General features: G+C 38.4%; 1 protein-coding gene across 13 annotated transcripts in view; it reads right to left on the reverse strand.

Annotated features, from left to right (window-relative positions):
• HERC1 (HECT and RLD domain containing E3 ubiquitin protein ligase family member 1) overlaps positions 1-23,002 on the reverse strand; it is a 102,182-nt gene that overhangs the window by 45,920 nt on the left and 33,260 nt on the right. For 11 of the 13 annotated variants that reach the window (XM_071441708.1, XM_071441710.1, XM_071441711.1 and 8 more), the window contains exons 3-25: positions 22,137-22,232; positions 21,643-21,837; positions 19,682-19,993; positions 18,998-19,094; positions 17,299-17,442; positions 16,562-16,689; positions 15,516-15,660; positions 15,253-15,424; positions 14,085-14,219; positions 13,144-13,309; positions 12,469-12,594; positions 11,463-11,684; positions 10,117-10,269; positions 9,807-9,939; positions 9,105-9,296; positions 8,375-8,596; positions 7,310-7,483; positions 5,961-6,075; positions 5,745-5,865; positions 4,232-4,403; positions 1,991-2,297; positions 805-928; positions 486-537 (exon numbers count right to left, since the gene is read on the reverse strand). In XM_071441708.1, the coding sequence (XP_071297809.1) occupies positions 486-537; positions 805-928; positions 1,991-2,297; positions 4,232-4,403; positions 5,745-5,865; positions 5,961-6,075; positions 7,310-7,483; positions 8,375-8,596; positions 9,105-9,296; positions 9,807-9,939; positions 10,117-10,269; positions 11,463-11,684; positions 12,469-12,594; positions 13,144-13,309; positions 14,085-14,219; positions 15,253-15,424; positions 15,516-15,660; positions 16,562-16,689; positions 17,299-17,442; positions 18,998-19,094; positions 19,682-19,993; positions 21,643-21,837; positions 22,137-22,232 (3,703 nt within the window). The remainder of the gene's footprint in view (positions 1-485; positions 538-804; positions 929-1,990; positions 2,298-4,231; positions 4,404-5,744; positions 5,866-5,960; positions 6,076-7,309; positions 7,484-8,374; positions 8,597-9,104; positions 9,297-9,806; positions 9,940-10,116; positions 10,270-11,462; positions 11,685-12,468; positions 12,595-13,143; positions 13,310-14,084; positions 14,220-15,252; positions 15,425-15,515; positions 15,661-16,561; positions 16,690-17,298; positions 17,443-18,997; positions 19,095-19,681; positions 19,994-21,642; positions 21,838-22,136; positions 22,233-23,002) is intronic. The other 2 variants (XM_071441718.1, XM_071441712.1) reach the window with 1 other exon arrangement.

Below are 23,002 nucleotides of genomic sequence, written 5' to 3' on the forward strand. Positions count from 1 at the left end.
ATGTGGCTGCTTGGTTCTGTAGAAGGGCTGGTGTTCAAAGGATGCAAAGTAAAGCAGTGTCTTCTGAATACAAGCTCTCCTGGTTCAAGCACACTTTACTGTAAAAGCTTGTTGTTAGCAAAAGAATGGAATATTCCACATAAGCTTCTCTCACAATTTTTTATTCCTGAAGTCACATGAGTGAAAACAAAATGCAGATTCCTGACTCATTTAACAGAAAACCTCACTTGTTTCAAAAGAGCATTACAATTGCACAAACCAGAATGAAGAGTAATAACCAAGGAAATACTATAACCAAGCCACAAAGCAACAGAAGTTCACACAACACAGAGTGGGTAACAATTATTTTAAATGCTAGTTTTAAATGCTCAGTTTTAACACCTGCTATGTAACTATAAACTGTATGCAATTGCAAACACAGTTTAACTTAAGATACTCCTAACATTTATCAGGTTAGTATTCACCAGGTAAACAAGAGAACTTACCCCTCTTCCTATGTGATGCTGCCAAATCCAAATCAACATTTCGTCTTCCACTCTAAATTAAAAGAACAATAAAAGCCTCATTTCCTCAGGTGATCATATGTGGTGCATAATATTAGAGTATTTACATTTCATCCCTCACCACAGAAGTGAGACAGTTGAAAGAGCTATAATTTTTTCAAATTATTTTACCATTAGTGCTTCCTCTTAACAATGATGAATTAAGGTACCGAAACACAGAGCTAAACAAATGTTTCAGATGTAACTTCCCAGCCAAACATTCTATTGACAATCTCTAAATACAGCATACTGGTTTACTTACCAGTGAATAACCTTCCTCATCTGATTCTGGCTGAGACAAATCAGATTCACTTCTTGACTTCATCAGTCTGTAGCTTGAGCTGGCATGGATGGAACGACTTTCTGCTGTAAGACTTTCACTCCTGCTTCAGGTGCACACACATTCGTGTGCACACACATAGAGAAAAAAAAATGCTGATATTACACAAAGGGAAGATGGCCAGATTTAGCAGGTGCCACAGTTTTATTTGGGAGGAGACTATCACAGAACATCACAAGACCACATTAAAGAGGAAAAGAGTGGTCTGATGACTTCAAGTCTATTTTAAAAGAGTATTAGTAAATTCTGTTACTTCTTAACAGCCTTACTGGTCAAGTGAACAAATGTCAACCTTAAATGAGTGATTGCTCTAGAGCCTTCATAAGTATTACACAGAGTAACAGAAACACTCTGAGAGGACAAGAAACACAGACAGAGTAAGTGGGTGAAAAAGCACTGAACTTATTAAAAACCCACCCAAAAAATGCATCCTAAAGTTGATATGCTGGAGATGAAAGCCACTTTCACAATAACAGAGGTAGCCACCCGTGCTTTAGGGACTAGATTTCCAAAAAGAGGCAAAAAGAATAAAAGGGTAGTAAATATATATATAATTTTCCTCCTCAATATCTTAATATCTTTCCCATCAATATCTTAATTTAAAATATCAAAACAGGACACCTAGCAAGTCTTATCCATGCCTATGACAGGAATATCTGTAAAAGTCAATCATGAACAACACTTTTGTTGTAATAGGCTTTGAATCTTTTGTTTTAAACATACACAGTTGGGTTTTTTTAACACTACTATATAGGATATTGGTATGGTTCAAAAAACCACAAATATGGTAAAAAAAATCCAAACACAAAAAAATGAACAATTTTTCAAAGTACCTCATGCTGTCTGTACACTTGATGATCTGAACTACTTACCGCTAAGCTCAACTTTGAAACTTAAAAAATAGGGTATACACAGAATAAAACTCTTCAGGTCTACTTAGCATGGCCAAGAAAAATGAGAAAAAACACTCTTTTCAACAGAGGCTCTCAGCAGTAATTTTCTTCTAAATAAAACTGCAATAATGCTCAGAGGAAAACTGGGGTCGCATAATCAATTCTAAAGGGAGTAGAGAAGAGTTAACCACGGTGTAAGAGTCAGCAAAGCCCACCTGGTCATGAGCCCGATGCCCTCTGGAGCAGCAGAGGGAGGCTGCTGGAGCTGCCCGTCCTCCCTTCGCTTCTGCAGCTCCTCGATGGCAGGGCTCACGCCCAAGATCAGCAAGGCACACCTGTGGATCACAGAGTTGCAGGCAGCAGTGTACACATCCTGCCCTTCTGTCAGATCAGTGCTGATCCTTCGCTCCTGCTGGGATTGAGCAGGGGGATCATCAGCTCTTGTCCCCGTCCCCGTGCTCATCCTGTCTCGATCCCGACTGCGAGCTACTTCACGGGCCGACAGGAAACATTGAAATATTTCTGTAACATGCAACACAAAAAGAAAGTCTTAGCTTCTAGACAAAGCCACAGAGAAGAAAATATTCATCTACATTTTGGGGCAAGAACTGCCCCACTATAAAGAGCAACTAATATTTTTCTAACAGTAAAAGAATACAATGCTAATACAGTGCCATAAAGAAGTCACGCAAACAAGTTAAATGAAGCATTTATACAAGGTTAACTTTAAAATGAAGGACAATGCACTTTGACAGACCACCAAAACTCTTTCAGTATCTTACTGCAACCCAACTCATGTTTCAATAGCATCAAAGAGAAAGAGATTATTTCACATCTGCCTTTCAGCAGATGCATATAAAATAATGCTTCTGTAAATCCATATTGTAGACATCAGAATATTTCCAATTTGACACTGGAACAGTTTCAGGCTTTTATTAGCTTTGGGCAGGACAATGAAGATCCTATCAAAATTCTTAGCCTACACTTTACTTAATTCTGCTGTAGTCTTAAGGGTCAGATTCTTCTAAAGAGTAAGTGTGAGAGCCCTCCTCATCTATGTCCAAAGATCTAAAGTTCTCTTGGTTTAATCTCTTTAAGGATTCAGATCCCCTTTGGAAAGGCAAAGGTAAAACCAAATACTTCCTTCACTGATATGAATAGAACTCCACATGCCAGGTTCAGCATCCCTTAGGAACACAAGTGAGAAAGTCATCATCTTCCTGCTTATCTGTGCATGTAAGACTCTTGTCTGTCTGAATGTTTCTGGATACATTTCCTTTATTGTACCCAGAAGCCTTGTCCAGGTGGAATTTGAGAGCTCTGAGCATTTACCCAGAAGAACTGCAAATCAAGCAGCCAAACACACTGCCTGTACTGAGTGGGTGACGTGTAAATCTTCTAGAACCACACATCAGCTCATGAATGTGCACTTCAGCTCCACTGCACTCCATGGAATGACACATTCTATAAAACTAAAGGTGTAACATACATTCTGGTCAATAAGGTCCCAAAGAGAAATGGGAGGGGAAGGCCTAATGGGAAACTGTCAGCAGAATAGGAGATAACAGCAGAGACAGGAAAAAGATGAACATTTTAGCAGTATCCACAGGAACAATACTTGGAAAAGAAAATTGTGCAGCAATGGAAAATATTTCAAGTCAGCCAATTTCATTTTTTAAGCTACATGCATCCTACAGAAATGTTCCAAGGCTAACACAAATGCTGTCTTGGACAACACTCAGTTCACAACAGAGAAAAAACCAACCTTGTGTGACTGTCTGTTGCTTTACTGAAACTGAAAAAATTAAGGATTAACTACACCATCAAGCTGGACTACAAGCCCCAGTCAGTGTAACAGTTGGTGAAATTCACCTTTTCAAGCTATCTTCTGAAGATTAAACAAGATGTTCACAAAGTCCAGGAGAAAATATGGCAAATACTGTTATAAACACCAAACTCTGACTGAAATCTCCACATTGTTAAGAGCAGAAATATTTACACATACAAGTGAATTCCAACACAGTCCACTATTGTCAACAGTTTTGTTTCCAAACTTCAGAATAACATTACCCTTAAAAGCATGAAACAACAACACGTACAGACACAGCCAAAATTCTGTATCTAAATACTGATGAAAAGTCAGAGATCTAATGGCAAGAACTTCAGAGAAAACAAGATGGAACCAAGTATTTTGCAGACAGTGCATACAGAAGTGCTGGTATACGTCATATGCCCTGAATTGCAGTGAACTCTCTTAGTATTCACATTCCTTTGTACCTAAAAACTTACCTGCACTATAAAAAACACTACATCATTGTATAAAAATAAACCTCAAAATGTTTATGCAGACAGATCTTTCATAATCTTTTAAATAATTTTTCAGTTTTACCTCAGAGTGAAGAAGACATGTCCTTCCAAAGGACATGGCATTATTTACACACATAACCAGTACTTACTCCCAGCTGTCATAACTTCATGTTCTCTTTCCTCCTCTTCATCTTCTTGTTCTGGGTGTCCTTCCTCCCTGTCACGTTCTGCCTGCTCCTCCATTTCTGCTTCTTCATCAATTGTACGAGTAAAAGAATGTTCTTGAGTATCAACATCAGCAGATTCTTGGTTATCTAGCATCTTGATTAAAAAGATTACACACATGAAGTGAAATTCTCACCAAAATGAAAGATGAATGTACAAGGACACAGGCATTGAATAAGAGGCTTCTTCCTACCAAAAAGTATTTTTGATACTGTGTGAAATATACAATGAAGACAGTTGTTTACATTCAAGGTTTTAAATAGTTAAGTTGGAAAATTTAATTTTCCCTTTTGTAACCATGACTCAAATTATCTGCAGAAAAATGTCTCCTTGTAATGCTTAATTACACTCTACAGTCAAACTTCTGACACTTCAGCACCAAGGCCTTTAGAAACCATAAGCCTGGCATACTGTGTAAAAGCAAACCAGGTCCTTTTTCCCAATGGCACTAAATCTGAAGCAACAAATCTACTGCATATATCAGATTTGCTGTATTGCATCTGTAAGTTTGAGGATTTCTGGGAGTAACAGAACTTATTGCATGCACACCCAATGCTTTCAGAAGTGCTGAGCCTCTTGTAACTATGTTAAACCCTTACCCTGAGAAAGGAAGTGAGCAAGTGACACACATCCCCATAATACTAACCAAAAGTAGGAGACATACCTACACTATTTTTAAGGGCACCACTAGTGCTTTACAATACAGCTAAAAAGCCTCTTAATCCTGATGCTGCATGAGAATTTTGTTCATTAAAAATATCTTGCTTGTAGATTGTAAACCACAATTAAAAATCCTATCAGAGAAACCTGCTTTAAGGCTACTTTGTATTGCCAAACAGGCCCCAGTCCTGTAATTCACTGAGCACTTTCATCATTAACGCTGATCTGGCTTAATAAAGTTTTTCAGAAGTGGCCAGTTTCAGGCCCAGTGCTCTCATATCAGACATTCACTTAAGGCTGACAAGGGCAAGTTGCCCTAAAGTAATGCTAGGACTAAGAAGATAATGTGGCCATGGAGGAAGGAAGAAGGGGTAGGCAAGGAAAGGGAAGAGAGAGGTTCAGAGATCAGAGGCCCAGATAATGCAGCTGGATTCAGGAATGGCAACCAGACAAAGCTGTGGCCTGCCCACCACAGCTGAGCTATCTCCAGCTAAACTGTAGGACTTCTGTGGCCCAGCATTCTAGAGATGGGAAGAGGGAAAACCAGGCTCGAGGCTGGGCTTGGATCAAATGATGCCAACCAATCATTTCCTTTAACTGAATTAATATCACATACTCCAGACTAATGGATTCCTAATTATACCCTGCCCATTTTCACTTGGAAACTCGTGAAGGTTTTACAACAGGATAGAAAAAAATCCTGGCAATTATGTAATATTTTCTAAATAGCCAGTAAAGCCAGAAGAACTGCAAAGAGATGCACTGTGAGAGCCTTACCCATCTGTCTCTGGAGGATGACCTGGTCTGAATAAGCTCCATGTTCTTGCAGGCAAGCAAGCGGCTCCGAACTTTATACACACAGCGGTAAACTTCTGCCAAGGCCTTGCCAGGCTGGTACCTACAGAAAACCACATCAAGCCAGAAAAAAAATCACACAAACTTCCTTTCAAAAAAGTCAAGCTGAACTTTTAATAGCAGCTTTGAGTTACTTGCCTGCTCTCACCACAAGCTTGACTAAGTAAACTCGTATGTTTCAGAAGAGCTGCAAGGACAAATCTGGACACAGTGTCTAGGAGGGATTCATTACTTAAAGTTGCAGTATCCCAATCTGAAAATAGAAATGATTTATCAGAATTGGCTACCGTTCCCAAAAACAAGAAATACTTGGTTTTTTTCAATATTGTATTCAATATCTTCAGCCATTTAATTTTTTTTTTTAAGGAACTGACTTTTTAATTTCAACAAAACTCTCCCCCACTTTAAAAAGAGCCAGTATAAAAATAATATTGCTCCACTCTGACATAACTGAACTGCCTGGCAAACCTTCACAAAGCATCATAATTCTCCATGGGTAAATAAAAAATTACTGTCCCCCATCTTTACAAACAAGTTAATAGTACATTTTTGTGTTAAATATTATCTATAAATCCCTGTGAACAGCTGCAGAAATGACAAAACATACCTGGCCATAGGAAAGTCTAGTCTAAGACACCTGCTCCTCAGCAAGTTCCATGACACTGCCTGTGAGGCTCTACTAATGTGAGCATGCAACTTTCAGTCAGCTGAGCAGAGTAGACCCCTATCAACTTCTAAGGAACCCAGTTCCACAGCCTGATTATACAGATCAGCCCATTCAACTCAGATTTTGCAAGCAGACAACTAGCACTGTTTTTACTGGAATTCCCACTTCTGTGGAATCCTGTAACAGAATTCCCTGTGTTGTTCTCCATAAGCTCACAATACCATTTTCTCTTTTCTTCATCTGGTTCAGCTTGGCCAGAGCTACAGAAAATTATCTCTGGATACAGCAGTTACAGTACAACTACAATGATCAGTGGATCTCAATAAAAGGAACCTGGAAAGACTGAGCAGGAACCTATATTATAGGCAATAAGCATGAAAAGCTACTACTACTGTAGGACCAGCCTTCCAGAGACTTGAAAAACAAAAGCTGACTTGCCCCTTCATTCCATTCCTAAAATATTTTGCAAGTTATTTTGCCTTCCCCCATCTCGTCCCCTTTAATTTTTCTTTTTAATTGCAAGTTTTACCTTGCTCTACTCAGAAAATAGAAAAAAACAACTGAGTAAGCAAACAAGAGTTTCTTCTTACCAGTTCAGAGGGAAAACAACCTTGAGCTACATGTTTGCCAAGCACTGAAATCAGTGTCAAAAGTAAGTAACAGGAAAAGCAAAAGGAAGATCATGGAACATAATAGTAAATTAAGTTTATCATGTTGTAGGATTAAAAATCGCTGCCAAAGAAAATGCAGGATTATGCCAGGAGCGTAGCTGGAGCGCTTAACTTGCTGTTAACATACACAGGTATTGTCAACAGCTTACCTTTACTGACAGCATAGTCCTGCATACTGATCCACAGGCTCCTTGCTGGCTCTTTTGTACAGCCCAAGGCCAAATCAACATAGACTGCGATCTCCGGTCTCAGCTTGTAATCAAAGGGCTTCTGCTCCTCATTTCCAGACAGGGCCACTTCTAACAAGGAGCTCATGCATTTATCTAACAGAAGGGAAATACCAAAGAAATTAAACTCTGCAAATGTTGAGGATTAGACACATCTATCTAACAGCATTTAAACCACCTTTGACCTTCCTCTTAGAAGGAAAAAAGAAAAAAAAATCAAGACATGTCATTGTCCTTCCACAAATTCACCTTACATAGGGAAGTGACTTAAAAGACAATCTATATAAAACCTATGAAGATTTAAAAGCATTATCCGACTCTTTTTCAAGAATTCTCCATAAATCTGTATCATTATTTCTACCTGAACTGCACAGCTGTGCACTTGCAATTACTGCCTGGACTCACTTTAAAACACTCTTTGTTTAAGTCTTGGAGTAGCCTACTCAGAACCAGAGGGAGGAACAGGGCACAAAGAAGCAAGTGCCCCATTCAGATAGGAAGGGATGACTGGAACACCACTGCTGAGCTGTCGATAATTCTGGTGGATCATAAAGAATGAAGTTTGCTATTAACAGTATTGTTTCTAATTAATTAAGAAATCATTTTGCAAGTAGAATAAAATAGAAGAGATTTTTCCAATCATTAATATGAAAAATTAAGTTCCTGGAGTGTCTGTTAAATGCTGAGCATCCAAGAGTAAAACATTTCCAATTAACTGTGTGAAGTCTGTAGTCTTCCACTGAGAAATTGTGATTTTTTTTCTCCAGAATGCATTTCCAAGACTCTTTATAAATTACATCATAACCTTAAATACCATTTTGGAACTTTTTGTGTTACTACACAAATAGACAAGAATGCTGAAAGACAAACCTTTAGTACAGGGTTTTAGTACATTCAAACATCATCAGAAATTTCAAACATCATCAGAAATTTCACACCTGAGCCCGTATTTACACCGACCATTAGGCAGTGGCACTGAAAGCTCACCTAAATGAGGAATGTCCATCTCCACTCCATCACTGAACAGAGGGGTTTTGAGCCAGTAGGCCGTGTCCTGCTCCTCAGGGGACACCGGAGGGCCCTGCAGCATCCCCCCCAGGCAGCGCCCGATGAGCAGCGCCACCGTCCTCTCCAGGTCCACCAGCCACACCCAGGACTGGGCAGGCTGTGGCAGGGGCACGCCCGCAGGGTCGATCAACTCGGGGCCACCTGCAAGTATTCAGTGCCAGGTTAGTCACCCGTGCCCTGGTGGCACAAACAATTCCAAAATCCCAACGCTAATGGCAGATCTTGTTTAATGTTTCCCAGTTAATCGAGATTTGCCCCTCAATCAGCCACCTTTCAACTGAAGAAACAGCAGCTAGGACAAACAGATTGCTGAACACTGGAACTACAGCACAGCAGAGGCCACCACCATTCATGGCACAGCTGCTCATGAAGTAAAGGCTCTTTTAAACTCTGCCCAAGAACTTGCTTTGTCTAATACACACTTCTCTGTGTTCTGATAAACAAGTACAGATTAAGGATACAACTGGAAGCAGCACTCAGAGCAGAAAAAATACTTCACAGCAAGGGATATTAATACATTAAGGAAACTGAAAAGGAGATGCAGCAGTTTTAAAAAAAACAGACATCTTAAAAGGGAGAGCTAAATTCCACTAGAATAAATGCCATTGTTTGTTTTTCAGATTAAAAGCATGTTTGTTATTACACTTACCATGAAGAGGCCACTGTAATTCCTGATCTTCCAAAAGGGCTGCAGCAGGCAAGAGCCTGTTGAGACGATCTAAAGGTGGCAGCAGATCCAGCAGGTAACTCAGCAAAGGCCGGGCTACTGACACTGGCAGCAGCAACAGTGAGTTGACAATTTGGGAGAGCATACTGCCAGCAGCTGATACATAAATCACATCTGCAGAGAAAAAACCAAACCTGAATTAATTACAGTTATGGAATTATGTAAGCACAATGTTAAAAGTCAAAGAATTGCACCTCAGCTATCTCAGAATGTCTTAAGCAATAAAGGTTGACTTGATGGGTTTGTTTAATCTCTTATTTTAGTTACACACTTTTCACTAGTCACAATAATTGTACTTCTAAAAAGAGAAATCTACAACTAACAAAACTGAAACAATAATGCACATTCTGTATTCTGTTCAACTTCACATTCTGGAGTGAAGGTGAACAGAATGGAGAACTCGCATTCTCCAACCTGTGCTTTTCCTGCACACAAAGTGTCCTATCAAAAACATGAACCAGCCATTCCTGGGTAGATACCTCATCTCCTCCTCTGGGGGAGCCTTGGGATGCCTAATTTATGCAGATATAGGAAAAATAAGGGATTTTTTAATTCAAACCTAAGCAAAAAAAAGTGGCCTAAGTTTATAGAGCCACCATTACTGACTCTTCCATGGACAGTTACCTCTCAGCTTTTCCCCAACACTACCATTCCAAGAGCTTTCCTTAAGCAGTGTTGCAGAACGGGAATAGATATCTGTAGCATGAGGCAGTAAAAGCTGAAGGTGCTTGTGAAGCAGTGCCACACTGCTGGAATTCTAGAAGGAAACAAACACAAGAATAATTCTGTAAATACAGATAAGGGCTTCACTATTTAAAACACTTCAGCTTTCAAATACTCAGAAGATTTTCAAAAGGAAACTTACAACATTCTGATACTTATGAATACCAATTTTTTTTTTTCTCTCCTAAATGGTAAAAATAAGGATACTCACCTCAGTAACACTGTTGATGTGGCAATAAGCCAGTAATTGTTTCTGTAGGGAACATAAAAGCTCATGCAAATGAGCAGGTTGGCTGTTTTCTGAAGATGATGTACCTAGCAGAAATTTATCACTGTTTTTTTCCAGTTCTCCAAAGGCTTGGTCCTATTAAGACAGAAGTGGGAAAAAGATAACAATTAACTCTGCTTAAAGTACTATAATACTTTATTATCACCTAAAAAAGAAGCATTTTCATCTTTACTATGTGCACCTGTAATTACTGAAGAAATTGGATAGTGTCAAGTGGATTGTGGGATAAGCAAACTTGAAATTCCAATTGTTTGGAATGACTGTGGTAGCTGTCAGGTGAACATTTCTTACCATATTACTTTCACATGCAGTAACACTTTTATTCCTCACCAAGGATAACTAGATTCAAAAACTCAGTTCCTAACCTTGCCCCCAAAGCACAATGGGTTAAAATAATTTAGGCACATGTGTTAAAACTGTGGAATAATTCCTTAGGATGTGTTGTGGGCTGATGCATAATATATCTCACACTATAATCCCTGACTGCACTATCCAGGATGGCAGTAGAAGGAGAACATGGATGGCTGCCTGACTTCCCTTGGAATCCATTGGAAAAACTGAAATAGTTTTAAGCAGCCAATTCAAAGCAGACAGGTCCACCTTGCTGACTGAAGGAGGTCTAGAGAGAAGAACAAAACACTGCCAATCCTGTGCTGAGGAGCTCCACACTATGCCAAGAAGTCCAAAGCTCTGATTTCTCCTCATTGTTGAATTCAACTGGCTGATTGATTAAGAAACTGAGTCAGTGATTTGCTCCCACACTCCCCTACACTTTCTAAGAAAAACAATCTGGCTGACACACTGTGTTTAGTAAGACCTGTACTTGCTGCTCTATTACAAGGTAGTTACCACCATAGTGAAGTTAATTAAATAGATTAATGCTCCTGGTGTCTGCCTATTGTTCCCTGGTGGCTGAGATTATACTGGCTACCACTGTATATAAACTATTTACATCTTGTGTTATGTTTTCTCTTCCAGAAAAATCTGAAACCAAAGCAAGAGCAATAAAATAGTCTGACATGAAACCAGCTGCACTTACATAAGTCACCTTAAACAATAAATACCACTAGAGCAGTATTGGAACCATATTGTTAGGGATGATTTAACTGGCTTTAGTCCACTTAAGGACACATACATGTGGCAGTGCTACTTCAGATAAACAAAATTAGCACCATTTCCTTAAGATGGGGGGGAAAATATTAATCCTTCAAAATATCAAAAATTAATTATAATTTTAAAAGGAAAATTAATATGAAGCCTGTACATACTGTATAAAATCCCAAGTTTCTTAGAAGAGTCTTCATTAAGATTTCAGCTAGATGAGTGTCTGGATGACTGCTCTGGACAGCATATGTTTGATCAGAGAGGTTTCCATAGCTGATACACATTGAGGCAGTTTCTGTGCTATCAGATGGGGAGCTGTAGCCAAGCAGGGAAGCTACATGGGTGTGATCCTGCAAGCTTGTCAGAATGATGTCCAACTGCATTCTCTAAACAATGTTTAGACACAAAAATTACTCTTTGTTAGTAAAGATAAAATAATCAGCTAAGAAGAAAAAAGGCATTAGTAATAGTTACCCAATAAAAATCTTCTAATGGGACACAGGAATAAACTGGAAGGCTTCACCAAAATTCCAGGTTTTCATGAAGATTTGTACTATTAGGAATGGATAAATTTACTGAATTGCATTGACCACACCTAGTAAAAATCTGAGATTAAGAGAGACAGAAACCAGACTGTCCACATGGTGGGAAATGAGTGTAAGATACTGAACCAAACACTTTCTCCAGTATATCCTGGAGAAATCTGATCATCTGGGAAGATGGGTGTGAGACACACAATTTCTCTACACTGTACATAGGAAAAAGGGTACAAAAATGAACCTGGCAGTCATCTTTGCAATGTAGGGTGAAATCCATGTAGGGAAAGCGTTATACAAGTATTCATCCCAGGAAACAGTTAATTTTCTCTCATCAAGGCTTGTTCAATCAATCTAGTATTCAAAATTATCTTATCTCTAAACTTGTCTGGATACACTACCATAGCAATCCATAAGCTCTCTGTAGTGGACCTTCACTTGAGAAAACAAGCAGTGCTCTCTGCCTCACCCCCTCTGGTTTAGCCAGGCTGCCCTGCAGATTTTGTTACGCTGGGCCTTGCACTGCATCTCCCCAGAAATGCACATCAGGCTCACCTCATAGCTCAAAATGTTCCCACAGAAAAACCCAAAGCATAGCCCAACTGCTCTCAGGTATATTTTTACTTGACCTTACCTGTCCTTTTGATAAGCTTTCCCATCTATCAGGACCTTGGGGTAGAAGAGAATGTAGCAATTCCATTCTCTCTCGCAATGGAGGAAGTAGCATTGTTGCTCCAACTGACAGTGTCTCAATTACAACCTAAAATCAGAGCAGCCAAAAATACTTCTTAATATGGGAAATAATCAACCCACCTGTATCCTTCAAAATTACCATACATCATACATGATATATCCCAAATATCTGCCTAATTTCATTTAATATCAGAATTCTCCACACAATAGCACACAAATCTTTTATGCTGTGACACAAACAATGTACAGTACACACATTGGAGTGAAGGAGTGAAACAAGACCAACAAAAGTTGCTATTTCCTGTAAGAGTGCATCTTAGGAGAATTACTCAACCAAGGCAGTTACTCAATCCACAACAAAAACATTTTAGGCTCATTATTACAGGGAAGAATAATTTAGAAGTTACAAAATAGAGCAGCTTTTTGAAATTCTTATGCAAACATTCTCCTCTGCCTTCAGATCATAAAACAGTGATGGTGACTACATTTTTTACCTTTACTGAGTAAAACTGGCAAGTCAGAATCATTCAGAAAGTCTAATAAATATCCAACTACACAGAAAAAAAAGAGCAGAGAGTAGTAAATTTTCACATGTAAACAACAAGGCATGACTTACTTCTTGAATTTCATCAGGGACAGAAGAGTCCATGAGTCTGAACAAGAGATTCCGAAGAGGACCAGCCTGCCGGCCAAGAATGCTGGTGGCTACACCTCCAGCCAGTGCAAGTGCAAGGTGATTAGAAAGCAGCTTCAAACACAATTTAAGAAAATTGTGATGTTCCCTGTAAAAGAAATATGTATCTGTTAACCTCTCCTACTGTTAGCATGACTCCCTTCCGCTTATTTGCACACAAAGCTTTTAACTCTCCTTTGTATTTTCATATTAGAATAGCAAGTAAATTCCAACTGGGAGCTGAAGGAAACTCCTCTGAGAAACTTACTGCCAACCTCCTTAAAAGAACAAAAACTGAAACTAGAATAGAGAAGTGTTTTTGTGGACAATGGTTGTAAGAGGCATTCACTTCAGATTAGTAGTCCCATGAATTATTAAGCAAAACAGTCTCAAAATACAGAAATAAACAATAATATGATACACAGAGGGAAAAAAAAACTTTTAAGAAGCAATAAATGTAATCTTCTCTCAGAAGATATAGAACTACACCAAGCAGGTTAAAAACAAGAAGTCAGGTTATTCACTTCTAGTCCTCTTAAAAATATTTGAAACACTGGTTACAGGAGTAAGAACTGACAACACAGAAACAGTAAATGCATTTCAACAGGAAAATTAGTTTTAAAGGAAAGATCTGAAATAAAGCATTTAATTCACTGCATAATGGAAAAAAATTTCAGACTAAAGATCCTGCTATATTTGAGGCACTGTAAAGCTCCTCTGTTATACAAGTGCACTAGAGTAATTCTACACAAATGGCACCTGAGTGAGCAGGTAAACCAGATTGATGCTTGTTAAAGAATAGAGTAACCAAGACTAAGCCATGCACCATTGCTGTAAAGAAAAAACAAATATAAAAATCTGTACCACACATATGCTGTATGTACCTTGATGAAGGAAAAGGAAGAGGAGGAATTTCACTGTTAATTTTGTCACAGTAGTGCTCAAGAAAAGAACGAAGATGTGAAAAGGTACTTTCTTCAAGGTCAACACAATAGGGTCTGTGCCATGCCACAACTTGCCTGGAATCAAACATCAAGGAAAATTACCTTCTGGAAATCTTGAACTGCTTTAATAAATTAATAGTTTAAACAAGTTGAATACACACTTAACTAAACCAGTTTCTTTCTTAGAGCAAAGTAATACAACTATGGCAGACCAACTTCCTGACCCATAAAGGTATTTTCTTCTCTCTTTTTTGTAAAACTCTTTACAATCAAACACTCCACATTTATGGACAAAAACACCTCAATGCCATAAATCTAAAGCCATATGCATTTAATCTGATTCAGCCAAAGGCTGACCAGTACTCACAAAGCTGGTTTTAGCATAAATGTCAGGTTAGAGACTTTGATAAAATGCACAGAGCATTATTTCCTGATTTGACAGCTCCCTTGAGAACAGGGCATTTGAAATTCTTCTTGAATTATCTTCCAAATATTAAGTTTTTCTGTTCCTTTGTGTTAGTTCATACATAAACGTTTACTGTTTCACTTCAATCACTTGCTAACATCTTTGGTGTAAAAATATTATTTGAGTTACTATCTATTAATAACCAAACTATTTATTTTCAGTTTAACATGCAACCGCACAGAAATTTTTTACGATCTTTAAATGCACCTCAGTAATTTGTCTGAACTTCCCCTTTCTGAAAGTCTCCTGATTAGTGTACTACTTATTACACTAAAAGAAACTTCCCAAGTCATAAAAAATCCCCTTAGAAGCAAAAAATAAAGAATACTGAGTTGTTTCACCTCCCACTGACTCCCTTGTCAATATTTAATAAACAGTGGTAGGTTTTGTCTAACTACATGTAAGAAACATTCATAGATAAAGAAGAAATATCCAAATCTTTGGTGCTGATACCCTTTTGCTTGTAACATGCAACAATTAGCAGAGAGGAGGGAGGAAAGATGAGAGGAAGAAGACTTTCCAGAACAAAACATTACAACCAGAATGCTTGACAGAGATGTATTTCAGGAAATAGTTAAATATATCCCAAAGAGGACTTGCATAAAAGAATCAAATTATACCCGTCCCAAATGTCATCATTACCTGTCCCTTGGAAGAGCTGTCCAGGCAAGGCTATGGGATGTTCCTGCAGAAATCTGTTGGATTGCAACTCCATCTAAACCACTTACTTTCTTTGGTTTAGTAATGGGGCCAGTAGAGTTTCCCTGTCCACACTGTCCCATTGAATTGTTACCCCAAGCATAAACTTCATTATCTATAAACATGAATAAAGTAGAAAAAAGCTGAAATGCGACTGCTTTTGATCTAGAGGAGGATGATGTCAATTCAGAGCTTATTGTCTTTACCATGAGAAAGTGCCAAACAGTGACTGTCACCAATGGAAATGTCAACTATCCTGGTGGCTGCCAGCTCTTCAATGAGCTTGGGTCTGAGAGCGGTCGCCTCTGAAGAGCCACAGCCAAGGCAGGCCCCGCAGCCCCACGCGTACACCTGGAGCAAAGCAAGCACACAACAGCTGCAGGTCACACCTGAGCTACTGCTCAGCACAGCAACAACATCCCAGCCAACCACCTGCACAAGGACTGCACTACACTTCCAGCACAATGTGCACAGGGCTTTCCTGACTGAACACGTGTGTCACAGAGTGGGCATTCCTTCCCCAACCACTGAGGTGCCACGGAGCACAGACCAGGGAGGTTGCTGCAGGGAAACAAACTGCTATAGTGAAAACAAACTGCTATAGTGAAAACAAACTGCTATAGTGAAAACAAACTGCTATAGTGAATGTCAAGGTTCCTAACCCCCATTTAGAAAAGCCAGTGCCTCTGAGTCACAGAGCTGAAGGAGGGAAGGCCAGCTGAGTTACACGTGTGGAAATATTTATTGGATTACATACACCCATCATGCCAGGAAGGGCCCTTGTTTACCACCTCAACATTCAGTTCCAAGCTCTCCTGAGATTTTTCAGATTAGAAATAAAACTTGCAGTTCATAATTATATTCTAATATACATATACATTTTAAAAAACTATTAAATCACTTAATCACCTGAGTTGCTTACTGCATTAAAAATTACAAGCATTTCATTCTTGTTTGTGTCTTGAATTCAATTTGATTTTATACTGGTTACATTTATTAACCTAAAAACGTAGGTTAATACATGTTTTCTAAGACTAGGCAAGAATCTTGAAAAGTGTGTCTTAGATGACTCTTAGCTCATTTTGAAATACTCTTGTGCATTAGGTACTCCAATCTCTAATCAGGAACTTCACTTCTCCTTAAGTACTAGCTGAACATTTTCTCAACAGCTAAAATAACAAATGCAGAGATAATACAAACCCAGACCCTCTTCACCAACTCCCACAATTTGAGTGAAACTTGTTTTGCCTACCTGCCCTGTTGATGTCAAGGCAAGTGAAGACTGACTTCCAGCACAAACTTTTCGAATAAACATTCCTTGCAAGGCTTCTATAACTTTGGGTTTATACACTCTGTTTGTATCACCATGACCAAGTTTGCCTGCAAAGGGAGGAAACACAACTTTCTTATTTTCAATGGTATTTCAAAGGTATTTTCAATGGATAGACAACAATTAAAAAGTACCCCAAAAGAGATTTTTTTGGATTTCCAAAGATGTCAGAGTAGATTTTTACAATTAAAACATAATACAACTTTTATAAAACCTATTTTCTTTCAAATACAGTAATTACAGACTTGTAATTACATATATATATATAAAAATACATATTTATTATAGTCTATTTTAAAATTGAAACACAAATCCCAGGCAGTTTATATGCAATAGTTTGTAGGACATAATTAGCTACTGTCATATCATGAGTGAGCTTATTTGAAAGTCATCAGCACAGCATTTTTTCCAGAACTGTTCATCTATTCACTGACCTTTCTGTGCTGTGAAACTCCTCCCCTGCTGAAAATATATATTTTTTAAATCCTATAATCTTGCAGGTGAACTTCAGATATTGTATTTAGATTTTTTAAGAATCCCTTTCTTGAACAGCTACCAAATGATGAATAAAAACCAGAACCAAACTGCAAGGAGTATTGAAACTATGAGGCAGATGGAAGAAGACAAGAATTGCTCCCAAAAACGTTTGGTTTACCCACCATTGTCTCCTCCTCCAAACGACCACACAGTTCTCCCATCTTTGGACAGAGCTATCGTGTGTGAGCTGCCACAGGAAACCTCTCCTACATTGCTAATATCTTTTACTAAAGTTGGAATGTTGCGGCTGTTGCTGTCACCATGACCTAAGGAAAAAAGAAAGAAGTATTTTCTTTTTATGGCAATTAAAGTCCTATATCTGTTTTGCAATCATAAGATTATTCAAATTCCACGTGTATTGCAGACATCACAAATGATGATTTCTGCCAACTTTTTTGAAAGATTCGTAGTAAGGTTTGAAAGCCATCTGTCATAAAGTTAAATATTAAATCTTTAGGACATACTCCAGAACACCTGGTCAGATCTCACTGCCTCTAAAACTTATGATTATTTTCCACCTAGCTGAAAAGAAATACAACTAATTGCTAGTACAACTGCCTTCAATAGCAGCTGATTAGGTAGCCAGACTTGCCAGTCCTGGGCAGCAGGTGTCCTGCACAGCATGAGGAAGCTGTGAGAAGGGCCCTCTGTCACTCCTGTCCATAGTGCACAGACTGGACAGATCAGCCCCTCAGCTGCCTTAGCAGCCACATTTCTAACGGGTCCTTTCTGCAGAAACCTTGTACATTACAGCTAACACCTACTTCATAAAAAGTTTTATTTCTACTAAACTCCAGAAAGTCTGTGGATACCAAAGAAAAATGGAGAACAGAGGAAAATTAATATCACTGGTACCCATAACTGATTAAATATTCAGAGCGCCCTGTAACCCAATGAAATGTTACATTTAGCTACATTCTAGAACTCACCACTGTACACCCCAAGACCCCCAAAGGATGTCAAAACTCCACAATAATCTAAAACTCAAGGAAAAGGTTTCCACAATTCCCACCAAAATTCTAGTTAACCCTCTAACACAGAGCTCTTTTCTTAACAACAGGGGTGCACTCAGAACTTCTACTGATTCCCTTGAAAGCTGTGACTGTCGAACACTCTCCTCATCTTCCATCCCTGCCACTTGCTTGCTTTTGCCCCTCTACACTTGATGATTGTGACCTTTAAAGAAAACAGAAGGGAACTAAAGCCCAGCTTGAAAAAATATTCTACACAAAACCTATTGGTTCAACTGAACCTGCTCAAGAATAGTAGTTTTACAGCAGGCACAGCAGCTCTACAGCAAAGATGATGAAACAGACAAGTTAACTTGAAGGAAATAGTAATACAGGGTTTCTTGTCTCAGTTAAATTTAACTTTTTAGATGTATTAAGGTAGAAGCCATTCTGGCAGACTTAACATGAAGTATCCTTACTAGAATCAGACCCTTGATATTATTAGCCATATTATTATGATTCCTCAAAGAATCATTCCACTGTCACACTAAATGAAGTTTATCTAGAATTTCAGTTTATTTTAAATGCCAACTGTTTTTACATTCCAGTGACATTAGCAATGATATAGTCTTAGGAATGAATAAAAAGCAACTTGCCTTGAAATGAAAAATCTTTTAGAAATAATCTTTGTGAAATTAACTGAACTGAAAACTTTTAAGAGCTGCTGCACTTGTCAGCTGTATGCACACACCCGAGTGCATGTGTATGTGTATGCAGAGTGGACAATTAGAGAACAAGGCAAACAGATGTATAAAATCATTACTAGACACAGGAATTTTTCCAAAAGCATCTCATGAAATTTTCAAATTACCTAATCTTCCAAAGTCTCCTTCTCCCCATGTGTACAGCTCTCCATCTTCTGTGACAGCAGCACTGTGTCTGTAGCCTGCTGATACACACACCACCACCTACATTACACACATAAAAAAGACAACGTTTTTACACAAATCAAGTGGGAAGTTTGAAAAATTAGGAGAGTCAAGTTTCAGAAGGAGTCTACATAAACTAACTTGTTCATTCACAGGGATTAAGTACACATGTAATCTTTGCAAGCTTTTCTGTTCATTTGATAAGGGGAAATAAATACATAAAAAGTTCATATGTAAAACTACTAATGATTTATTTATCAAGCAGCTTTAGCATCATCATATCTAGTCTTAGAGCAGGAAAAAAGCAGCATCAGGGGATGTTTAAGACACTAAACAATCTATATGTGAAAGCCTTGATATTGCAGCTAGCAAAATTGAAACTGCGATTCAGCGAAAGCCCCTGAACAACTCTGACTCAAGGCTGTAAGAAGCTTTCCTGACAATGCCACTGCCCAAATCACAGGCCTACAGGCAACCACAAGCTCTTGTGTTGTGCTGCAAGCAGACCCAGCCCCAAAGAGAAGTCTAGAAAGAACACAGAACTTTTTCTTAGGATTTTATCTATTTCAAACTTTACACAGCATCCCAGCTGAACAAAAACACGTGCTCCACTATACAAAACGTACCTTCCCTTGCAGGGGACCCTGAATAAGTTTGGGATATTTCTGAGTTGAGCTATTTCCATGTCCCAGTTTTCCATAGTCACCATCACCCCAGCTGAAGACTTCCCCTTCTGTTGTAAATGCTAAAGTGTGACCATCAGATCCTTTTGAAGATGACACCTTTTTAATAGACCTGTGAGGCTCAAAAGTCAATTTTTTCAATGTGGACTGATTGTTGGAGTCTCCCAGTCCCAGTCTCCCATAGCTGCCTTTTCCACAGGCTCTAACAGAACCATCCGTAGAAATAACAAATGTACAATATTGTCCAGCTTCAATCTACAAAGAGAAAAAAGGATGTAATAGAGAAATACAGAGATTAGACAAATCCAGAATTTACATCTAGGTCTAGAAGTCTGTATTTTTTAATAGAATTTCAGATTTCTTCATATAAAATGATGTAAAACTAAATAAAACACAATGTTAAAATAATTTAGATTTCAGCAAGCAGTAAAACTAAAATTCTTGAGAAATATGTTACAATTAAATCTATTTTCATAATCAACTAAAGTATATGAACAGTGATTATTTTATTTACTTGTAACTCTTCTACAGGCTGTAGAATTTGTGCTGCATTCAGATCTCCAAAACTCACAGATGGAAATCTTAATGTTTTAAAAGCAAAAAAGACCAAGTAACAGCTTGATAAAACACTGTAGGTTTTGCTTAATTTTAACCAGTACCAAGCGGTAACATCCCAAAAATAAACCAAATGCTAAAAATCCACTCACTTGAGACTATAATCACGTGAACATCAAAGAAATAAGATCAAAAGCTTTTAAGAAAATAAGAACTTGACCCTTTTAGGAAGTCAGTGCTCAGCTGAGGAATGACCCAACAGCAAATGGACTAAGACAGAAATCATTCCCTACAGGAATCTTAACACAGCAGAAGTGAGAGGCTCCATCTGACACATAAAGGCACACCATAAACCAGCCCCAACAGGTGGCCACAGCCCTGTTCAATGGGAATGAATGTCTTCATACAGATAATCCTACCACAATCATCAAGTGGAAGGCTAAGTGGAAAAATCACATCAATTTGTTGTATAGTTGTATACAGTACTATTAGAAGAGTAATAGATTCATTCAGATCATGCATTCCATTCTTGTGTATTAGTCTTTCAAATGTTTTGAAAGTTTTCTGAATGCATAAACTTGCCTTATGATGTCCAGTCCTGCAACCCATTGAGATATAAAATACATCAGTGACCTCCATAGAAACAATTCCACAAAATGCACCTAAATTGTCTAGTGACCAGAAAGTGCTTTTACTTAAGTCAACACTGCAAAGCCAATGTAGTACCAGAAAAGCAAACTATTATATTCTGGGTCATGCATCAATAGAAGTGCCCAGCTGCAACTGCAGAATCTGTGACTGAGAGCAGAAAGAGCATGCAGACTGATTTTCAGAAAGCTAATTGAGGTTGCTGTGTCAGCAGCTAGTCCAGTTTGGAGCTTTAAACTCAGCAATCTCTGGTGTGAAACCTACCAATGGAAAACAGCATGCAGTCATTAAGGCACCTTTTAACCAACAATTAAAAAAAAACAAACAAAACAAAAACCAAAACAAACCAAACAAAAAAAAAATCCACCAAAAACCAAAATCGAAACAAACCCACCAAAAAAAACTACAGGCAGCTACGCTTGTCTCCACAGAGCAAGTCAGGTGATTCAGTCATTCTTGTTACATGGATATTTATGTGTGCATGTCACTAAGACCAAACCAGAATGTTTTTCCCAGGCATCAATAAAAGTAGTGAGATATTCTCAGTAAAATAACCTGTGTGACCGATTCTGAACATCATTCATTACAATTTGCTTCATTACAACCTGACATTCAGAAATACAGTACTATTTTTCAATTTCATACCGTGACTATGAAGCTGCTGAACGTTACATAATGTACCATTAGCAGATGTCACTCACCGTCTGTGCATCAGAAAAGCTTGGAGCAAGCTTGGGTTGAAGTATTTTCTCTTGAGTTCCTTCCACCAGCTGGTGACTGCTGTTGCTGCCCCACACATACACCTCGCAGGTCTCTGACACAAGGGGAGCATCGCCCGTTTGAATGCTGTCAGGGCTGGCACACGTCCTTGAATAGTCTGAGGCCATTCGACAAACCTGCTCAAACCAGAGATTCATCACACATCTCATAGCATTGCATATTGCTTCCTGTACAGTCACAGTGTTTAATGCAGCTTTAGCTGCCCCTCAACAGTAACTGTCCAAAATACAAATCACCACGACCGGATCATTAGCTTGCTGACTAATTAGCTTAATGACCTTCTCTCACTACATCTTTATTTTTCAATGTCTTTTGCTCCTCTTTGACCAGAATAACTACACCCACATGTGCACACCAATCACATGTGTGAGGAGGAAGTAAACTACAGTAACTTAAAGGTTTTTTCAAGACCTACCTCTTCAAATAAACACAGAGCTGCCTCATACAGAGAGCATAAGCCATCTGATGTTCTGGTTGGCTCTCTCCACTGACTTCGATCAGCAGATGATCCCTGCAATGTTTAAATGTTGTTATTAGGAGAAATACACTTCCAATACAGCAACAGTCCACCTGCACAAAATACATCAGGAATTTGTTCTTATGGCTAAGCAAAAATTAACATCTCTTTCTAGAAAAGCATAAGTACACTACGTCTCTCCTGAGCTGTGTTACCTGCATACACTTCAGGAAAACAAAACTGTCACAAGTGCTATTCCAACATTCTTACTAATTCAGTTTTGTGAAGGTATCTGGGTTTGGAGTTAATTTCGCCCAATATTATTTTGCAATGAAATGCATGTTATTTGTGTCTAAAGTGATAATTATTTCTAAATTACTAATCATAAATAATTTTATGTTTACATATCATTCATATTTTGGTCTCTAATTGTATATATAGCCCAAACCCAGCAGCAAATAACATTGCCCATCACATTTATTCCAATTCAGATACTGCTACTGCCATGCTCTTCTCATGGACCTCATTCTTCAAAATATTTTTTAGATCTTTTTCAGAATCTTTTTTAGATTTTAAAGTTTATTAATAAGCAGTAAAAGCCTGAAAAAAAAGTATGACCACTTGAGGAAAAAAGTCATTTCCTGTTTCAGTCTGAGCACCACAAGACAGAAGGCTACCACAGCTCCTGTGTACTGTGCAATAATTTCATACCTTGAAAAGCAATATTCATCTAGCACCAGCAGCGAGCACTCAATATACAAAGCAATGTGCCACACTTCCAATTTAGTTCATTTTCTATCACATTAAATTCTGAGCATCAGCAA

The sequence above is a fragment of the Agelaius tricolor genome, unplaced genomic scaffold (genome assembly GCF_023055355.1).
Source record: "Agelaius tricolor isolate 1412-34295 unplaced genomic scaffold, bAgeTri1.0.p SCAF_16, whole genome shotgun sequence".
In the NCBI taxonomy this organism is placed as follows: domain Eukaryota; kingdom Metazoa; phylum Chordata; class Aves; order Passeriformes; family Icteridae; genus Agelaius; species Agelaius tricolor.